At 46.7% G+C, this 8,697-nt stretch overlaps 2 protein-coding genes across 2 annotated transcripts in view; one reads left to right on the forward strand and one right to left on the reverse strand.

Annotated features, from left to right (window-relative positions):
- Ackr4 (atypical chemokine receptor 4) overlaps positions 1 to 1,357 on the reverse strand; it is a 28,962-nt gene extending 27,605 nt beyond the window's left edge. Inside the window, exon 1 of the mRNA NM_145700.2 lies at positions 1,133 to 1,357. The gene's annotated coding sequence lies outside the window, so the exon portion shown is untranslated. The remainder of the gene's footprint in view (positions 1 to 1,132) is intronic.
- Acad11 (acyl-Coenzyme A dehydrogenase family, member 11) overlaps positions 1 to 2,370 on the forward strand; it is a 63,933-nt gene extending 61,563 nt beyond the window's left edge. Inside the window, exon 20 of the mRNA NM_175324.4 lies at positions 1,296 to 2,370. Coding sequence (NP_780533.2) covers positions 1,296 to 1,410 — 115 coding nt within the window. The 3' untranslated portion in view covers positions 1,411 to 2,370. The remainder of the gene's footprint in view (positions 1 to 1,295) is intronic.
- The last annotated feature ends 6,327 nt before the right edge of the window (positions 2,371 to 8,697 follow it).

The raw sequence follows: 8,697 nt of genomic DNA on the forward strand, positions 1-8,697 counted from the left end.
GACTGCATGGGAGCAAAAAAAAATATTTATATAGCCCAGGCTAGCCTCAAACTCACCTTGCTATGTAGCACAGGAAGACCTTGGACTTCTGATGTCCCTCTTGTCCCTAACTCTTAAATCCTGGGCTTGCAGGCATGTGCTATCTTGCCTGGCTTTTATATGCAGTGCTGGAATCAAATTCAGGGCCCCTGTATGCTAGATTGTCACTGTGCCAAAAGAGCTACCCTCAGCCAACTGAAGTGCTTTCTTTTACTTGTCATTTGTAAGGCTGGCCTGATGGTCAGAGTCCCCGGGCTTTTCTTGCCTTGGAAAGCCATTCTCCTTCGTTTCTAAAGGCTGGCTCTGCTGGGCGTTATAATAGTCTTGTATCACAGTTACCTCCTTTTAGGACTTAGAATGCATTCCTTCCTGGCCTATGGGTTTTCTGCTGAGAGCTAAGCTGTTAGTCTAGAAAGGTCACCCCTGCATGTGGCTGTCATTTTCCTCTTGCAGATGCTGCAACTCCTACTTTGCCTTTGTACCTTTGACAGTTTAAGTATATTATGCCATGGTGAAGGTCTTTTCTGATCATGTCTATTTGATGTCCTATTTGTCTTTATTATTTCATTAAATGAATTTTATATCCTCTGAACTTTTTTCCTTGCCTCCGAGTATCCTAAAATGCATTCAGTGTCCCCAGGGCCCCAAATGTACTCTTCCTTTGTGTGCCTGTGTTTCTGTGGAGCAATGCAAAAGGGAGTTGAGAGGAACTTTCTGTCCTTGGGTTCAGTTCCCTCCCAGGCACCAGAGACCCTGACTGGTCAGCATATGCCCATGCCTGGTCCCTCTGCGCCGCTGAGGCCGGGAGCACCAGTCGCAGCAGCCTTCCCTGAGGAAGTCCTTCCACCCAGTGGGGATTACTGCCTAGTCTAAGGCCTTCTGCTCTCACTGTTGGGGTGCCCCCACACAAAGAAAGCCACACCCACTTCTGGCTTTACTTCTGAACTGCCACAATGTCCCCACTCTTGCATGGCCCATAGAAACAGTGGATCTCTCTGATTCTACCACCAAAGTTCTTAGTCACAGGAAAGAATCTCCGCGCCCCCCCCCCCACCATAGTGTCAGCTACCAACCTGACATAGTCCCGAGTTACCTTCGCCTCTGGGTAGCCATCTTGAATCTCCCTGAGCTGAGATCTTTAAAATGGCAGCTTCAGAAGCCTTTGGCCTTTCTCTTCATGTTCCTTTTCCTTGGTTTGGAGTGAGCATGACATGACGGTGTTGTGCTCTCTGATAACTCTGACCCCATTCTCTCAGGTACGCCATCATACGCACCCTGCGCTTGGCAGACGGCCCTGACGAAGTCCACCTCTCAGCGATCGCCAAGATGGAGCTTCAGGACCAAGCCAGACGGTTGACAGCCAGGATGTGATGGAGCAACCCGGGGCACACTCTTGACCAGCTCAAAACTTACATCTCACATCTCTTGAGTAGTTTGAGCACAAGGCTAATTATTCACCCATGGTAAAGATTTTAGCATCTATTTCGATCACTGGGTTTTATAATGTTAAGTAAGGATCACACAGACGTGAGGTAAATAGGAAACCCCATAACTGCCATTGAGTCTGGTGTCTAATGGGTTAGCATTCACTTTATACACATGACCTGTGATGAGGTCACACTGAGAATGGTAGAGCTATTTCTGGAATTCAGCCAAGTGAATAGACACCCCAGGCCTAAATAACCTTGTTCTGAAATACTTGCAGCTGTACCCCTTTTAGCAGTGTTTTGGAGCTTAATTTAGCACCTCAGAGAAAGCAATAGCTTGAAGATTTCGGAGTTCCCAATAAGCCTCTTTCTAACCCAACAGGAAGTAGTTCTGGTGAAATCTCATGCAGGTGAAAGCTCACAAGGAAGTGTAGCCTGTTAGGAGAACAGGCGATCAAGGCCACTTAGGTTACATAGAAAAAGCTGAGGAGATCCGTAACTAATCGGTGCTATGTCAGAGCTCCACAGCTCCCTGGGAGCTGGTCTGATCAGGCGAGACATGTTCTGACAGCTCTGCAGTGCCACTGTGGGTCACCACAGCCCTCTGCATCGAAATGTCACCGGCACAGCAGAGGACAGCCGTTAGCTACAGTTGGAAAGGTTTGAGTTGGTGGTCTGCTTTATCAAGTAAGGATGTTTTGAAATCTCGTCACAAAGAGAAATATTTTAAATCAAAATTTGGCATCCAAATAAACACAGTAAGTGTTTACATACTGGATTTTGAAAACTTAACTGAAAATAATATAAAATATCTACTAGATAATACCTTTACATATTGAGCCTACATCGAATTATATTTTGGAAATACTGTATTGAATAAAATATACCCCAGTCTTCTCTGTTTCTTATTGTCATTTTATGGTGTGAATACCATTGGAAAAATAGCTAGGAAATTTAAAAAATTTTTCAAACCAAATTATTTTCAGTCCTAAAAGTCTTTAACTTTTTCATCAGAAAGTGTGCTCATGGTGTTCGATGGTGTGTGGCCAGAGATCCTGTTTCTTCTTGGGGGCTGTGGAGGGAAAGCCAGGATCTACCACAGGCCTGGACTCAGAGCTGTGTCATGTGGACCTTTCAGCTTGTGCCTCTGGGCCCTCACCTCCCTCTATCTCATTTCCTTTTGATACAGAAAGGCCACCTTTTTAATCTTGGGGGGCTTTTCTGATAGGAGCTGCCATTTAGGAGCAACTTGAAATCTGGGAAACACAGTGAACTGCTTTATACCGTCTGCTTGTTTGAAGTGTCTTAGAACCAAGCATACCTCATTAGTAGTTCTTTAAAGTTTTGGTTTAGAAGCTGTCTGGGGGATTGTCTGGACACCTGGCCTTGAACTCCCAATCTCTCTGCCTCTGCTGCTTAGGAATGTGAGCGTACACCACTGTCTGACCCCCCCCCTCCCCCAGTTCTCCTGTGGCTTTTGTGTTTTTCAGCAATCTGAATTAGGTTCATATATTTAAAATCCTGCATGTACTTTCTCTGTTGCCAAGGAAACCTGGCTGCTTTGGCTGCAATTCATTTCAGTTCACTGATTCTCTTCTTGTCCCTGTCTCTCAGGCAGGGCACTCTTTTTGTCCCACAGCTCTTTCCTTACCTTTAATTTACTCAGACAAAGTCAACTTAAGATGAACAAAGGGACAAGGTGAGCAAGGTGGCTCAATGGGTAAAGACACCCACAGCCAAGCCTGGTGCCCGAAGTTCAGCACTGGGACCCACACAGTGGAAGGAGGGAATTCATACAAAGCCACACAACAGGCACACCCATACACATGCATGCATGCACAGGCATGCACATACACACACACACACACAGAGAGAGAGAGAGAGAGAGAGAGAGAGAGAGAGAGAGAGAAACAGATAGACACAGAGATAGAATAAATCAGTGTAAAAGCATTTCAAGACCAAACATAAGATTTATTTTTTGAAAGTGAAAAAGTCCCAAATTATAAAATAAGACCAAGGGACCCAGTCATGGCGGGTGAATGAAGTAATGATAAGCTTGTGCACTTCAGGCCATTTGTAGGATGCTGCCCTTGCCATCTCCACCCCCAAGACAGTCAGTCATCATAAGTCATCATGACCCTCCAAGATCTTTCCATGCGGTTGGCAGCAGCAGAGCAGGGGCCTCCAGCCTGCAGGATGGGGAGACACCTCTCCATGCAGAAAGCAGGCACAGCCATTCTCCAAGGGTTCACTGAGGGATGGCTGGGTGCTCCTGGGGAGAAGCCAGTTAAGTTCCTCTGCCATGTCGACAACACAGGACAGTTATGGAGAGAGTGATTTCCTCACCAACCTGGGGCAGCTTAAGAAGCCTTCCCCAAGGTGAGTCCACACCAACCTGGCTGGTCTCCCGCTGGGCCATAGACCTGCTTCTATTTGACATGAGACCTACAGTGGCTGACAAGCTGTCAGCCCAAGGTGAGAGTGTATCCATGTGTGTCTTATCACTCTCTACCTTATTTGAGACAGGGTCTCTCGCTGAACTTATTGACTGATCAGGGAACTCCAGGGACTCCCCCTCCCCTCAGCCCCTCTACCCAAGCTAAGGTTACAGCCATACGCTGCCGCCACCACGGGAGCTAGGAATCCGAACTCAGGTCCTCGCGCTTACCCAGCAGGCACTTTACTGGCTGAACTACCTCCCCAGCCCCCAGATTTTGGTATGTCAGTAGACATAAGGCTTACCAGCAACTACTTTTCTTCATAAACCCAACTATGGCAGTCTCCAGAGGCATTCAAAAGACAGACATTACCCAGGCTTCTTCAAGGGTTTGAACTTGTGGCATTCTTTTTTTTTTGTTTGTTTGTTTTTTTGGTTTTTCGAGACAGGGTTTCTCTGTGTAGCCCTGGCTGTCCTGGAACTCACTCTGTAGACCAGGCTGGCCTCGAACTCAGAAATCCGTCTGCCTCTGCCTCCCGAGTGCTGGGATTAAAGGCGTGCGCCACCACGTCTGGCGTGGCATTCTTTTTTTTTTTTTTTTTTAAAGATTTATTTATTTATTATATGTAAGTACACTGTAGCTGTCTTCAGACACTCCAGAAGAGGGCGTCAGATCTCGTTATGGATGGTTGTGAGCCACCTTGTGGTTGCTGGGATTTGAACTTCGGACCTTCGGAAGAGCAGTCGGGTGCTCTTACCCACTGAGCCATCTCACCAGGCATTCTTAAATAAAGGGTGTCAGCACATAAAAGGCATGGAAATGTCTGCTATGAAGGACACCATATTGAACCAAGCCAGGCTGCCTTGCCTCGTTTCTCCATTTTACAAGTGGAAAGAGGCAGTCCTCTGCAAGGAGCGCAGTTCAAGGAGATAGAAGTAGGTGAGGCTGGGGGCCTCTGGCTTGTTTGTTCCTGTCAAGTATTTTTTCCCACCTTCTTTTGGCCTGGGTTTCTACAGCTGCCTCCCAGCTAGCAGTCACAGCCTAACAGCTGGCTGCAGCAATCCTCTTGAATGCGTGGTGGGCGTCTCCCTGAAGGAAAGCCATCCAGAGTCTTCCCTTCCACTGACTGTGTTCTTTCAGCTTGTCCAAGCCTGAGTTCCTCTGATCTCCATCGCTTGGCCTGTTCCAGCATGGTCTCATAGCCTCTGTTCCAGCACACTTGCATACCAAGGCCGCTGAGCCTTGGCTCTTGCTGCTTTCTGTGTCTGGAAAAGTTTGCTGAGATTTTCCAGGGACCTGTTGAAAAGCCAAGTGTCCTCTCTTGGCCATTGTCCTAACGGTCCTTGACATCCCGCATTTGTTCTTGTCTGTTCATAGTGTTAGCTCATTGCTTTCATATTTATTTATAGTCTCTGTCCCATAAGTCTATGTGGAGCCCCTGCTTTTCCCTCCAAATTCACATATTTTATATGTGCATATATGTTTGAGTGCATGAGCATACGCGTGCGTGTGTGTGTGTGTGTGTGTGTGTGTGTGTGTGTGTGTGTGTGTGTGTTTGGCAGGGGTTGAGTGTGGGTGTGTGTACCTGGTGTTACCACCACTTATTTGTGCTCAGAGTTAGGCATGAAGATAAAGTTGTAGCCCTGAAGAGGAGCTGTAGTCTGAGCCCCAGACCACGAGTGACCGCAGGTTGGGCAGCCGACCCAGAAGGCTTGAGTAGAAGAAGGAGAAACTATCCCCAAGAAACAGGCCAGCATGGGGGACGGCCAGGGGTCTGGGCAAGCCGAGTGACGAAGCAAATGTTTACTGAGGATAGACATCCAAGGACACCCAAGAGAAACAAAATCAGTTCTGGTGATAGTTAGAACTTTACAGTTTCCCAAATAAGCAGGATTCTGGGGTGAGTTACCCTTAACTCATTGTCAATTTATGATCCTACCATATTATCTTTCTTTCTCTTTTCCAACATGTCTGCCTCATGACAGCGGCTGCATGTTCCTTTAAGGTAAACCTCCTCAGATCTTCAGTGTGGGTGGCTGTGGACAGGCTCCTCCTCTGTCTTCTCTTTACCTAAAGTATGGACAACTTCTCCCTGGGAAAGCCTTACCCAGGCAGGGGACAGCCTGAGTGAGTACTAGTCCAATGGAGCCGGGGTCAGTGGGAGGCATCTGGAGACAGCCCTCCTGTGTGCTTGGGCTGATGGCTGATGGATTCCATGAGGGTTCTTCCTTGTCACTCCTCCAGGTGGGGAGAAGTGGGGACTGCAGGCACTGTCCCCCACCACCTTTCCTCTTTGAAGTCAGTGTCCCAAGCTCTTTTTCCTGCTTCTGTTCCAGCTGTGTTGGCTGCCTACTGTCTAGACAGTTCCTCGCCCCAGGGGCTTTGCACAACTGTGTTTATTTTGAAAGCTTCCTTTCCCCATTCCATGTTCCTAAGGATTACTCCTACCCTGTAATTGTGACCTTCTAGTTATGGTCACTCCTCAAATTTCTAAACCCTCCTAACACATGCACATACCATTAGCTACACCCCTCCCCTGCTGTGGGTTTCTTACAATTTCTTTTCATATGACGGCTGCATACTTTTCTTTGATTTATCATCCCCTCCTCTCTTTCTACTAAAGAGTATATTCCTTTGGGTTTTTTTTTTCCACTTCTCTCCCTCTCCTCCTCCTCCTCTTCTTCTTCCTCCTCCTTCTCTTTCCCTCCCTCCCCCCAGGATCTTGTGATATATCCCAGACTAGGTTCAAATCTACAATCTTCCTGCCTCATCCTCCCTTATAATAAACCCCCAGCAAAGAAGAGGTAGCTAATGGTATGTGCACGTGTTAGGAGGGTTTAGAAGTTTGAGGGGTGACCATAGAAGGGACAGCTAGGTCACAATTACAAGATAGGAGTAATCCTTGTGGATATGGAGTGGGGGAGGGAAGCTTTCAATATAAACAAATGGCTGTGCAAAGACCCTGGGGCAGGGGGAGAAAGTCCTTTGACTGTTTCCTGAGATCTAGAAAAGTGCCTGGAACTCGGAGAGGTAAGTCCTCATTCAGTCAGATCTCAGGAGTACATGAATGCTCAGGAGAGCAGTACAACAGGAGACAGAGAGAGAGAGAGAGAGAGAGAGAGAGAGAGAGAGAGAGGAGAGAGAGAGACAGAGAGAGACAGAGAGAGAGAGGGAGAGGGAGAGAGAGAGAGAGAGAGAGAGAGAGAGAGAATATGTCTGCACACCGTAGCACACATGGTTGTCAGGCATGGTGGCAGGAACTTTCACTGAGCCTTCTTGCCAGCCCCCAGAGCTGAGCATCAGAGTTGCCTGAGGAGTTTGACATTCACAGAGCCCTTCCAGCCTTGAGGACTGTGACTTTGGCAGTAAGGAGTTGTTGACTGAGGTAGAGATGTGAACCCCAAATCTCTGTCGTGTCTGTGAGGGTGTTTGGCTAGTCAGAGACTGGGTAAAGGGAGCCATAGGATTCTGTGGGTAACTAGGGGACAGGAAGATGAGGCTGAGATAGGGGTGAGCCAGGTGGGGGCCAGAGCAGCCACAGTAGACCAGTGGAAGCCACCTGAGGTGGTGACCTTCATCTGCCCTCTCCATATGAACTGTCCTTGTGTGCCTTGGGGAACTCTGAGCACTTGGGGACAGTCCAGGTGCCAGGCTTTCTAAGAAAGTAATTTGTCTAGCACTGAGATAGGAATGTAATGCAAACTGCACATCAAATCTAAAATTCTAGAGGAGCCGTGATCAGGGGAAAGGGTGCCCCAGAATTTTATCTTCCCTCTCTCTAAATTTTCATCCAGACCTCAGAGTCACATTAAAACTTTTTTTTCCCCAGCACTCGGGAGGCAGAGGCAGGTGGATTTCTGAGTTCGAGGCCAGCCTGGTCTACAAAGTGAGTGCCAGGACAGCCAGGGCTACACAGAGATACCCTGTCTCGAAAAACCAAAAAAAAAAAAAAAAAAAAAAAAACCCTTTTTTCCCCGTTTGTCTCAACTTTCCACCCTTGATAAGGAATTTTATTTTTCTCTGGTGCGGGAGAAGATCTTTCCTATGGGATTTTTATCTTCTTGTTTTAAAAACAAGAAGCAAAGGTCATGCTTAGTTTATTCTTTCATCTCCTTTATTTTTCCAGTGGCTTCAGTTCAAGGTAGTAAATATGTCAATGTAAGTGCTTTGAGGTCTTCCAACAACAAAGGTAGATCTGTTTAAACTTATGTCCAGTGATAGATGTTTGGTTATTTTACCTTATTTTGGGAATGATACAGCCAGTAATAAATTGATTTAACGTACGGTAACTTTGAGAGTATAAAGTAGCAAAGAGATTTGGGTTATTAATTTTTTCTTCTACAGACTGAACCCAGGGCTTGGGACACATTAAGGCAAGCTACATTCCCTAACTCTGAGAACTATTTTTAAGGACATAATTACAAAATGCAGTTTTGAAACACTTATTTTAAAACTTGTTTAGATTGTTTGCATTGTGTGTATAGTGTGTGACGGTGTGCGGATGTGTGTACATGAGTGGGGACACTGTCAGAGGACTGTGGCATCAGATCCCCTGCAGTGGATGTTCCAGATGGTTGTGAGTCAGTAGACAGGGATGCTCATGATCAAACTCGGATCCTCTGCCATAGCACTAAGTGTTCTTAGCTGATGAGCTGTTTCCTCAGCTCCCTATTTTGAAACATCCATCTCGCATCTGTTTAGATTGCTTTTGACCATTTATGCGTGGTGTACTCAGGAAAATCCCACGAGACAGTGAACACATAGCCATCACTTGATTCTTCTTTTTGATGGAT

This window comes from Mus musculus, chromosome 9 (genome assembly GCF_000001635.26).
Source record: "Mus musculus strain C57BL/6J chromosome 9, GRCm38.p6 C57BL/6J".
NCBI lineage: Eukaryota > Metazoa > Chordata > Mammalia > Rodentia > Muridae > Mus > Mus musculus.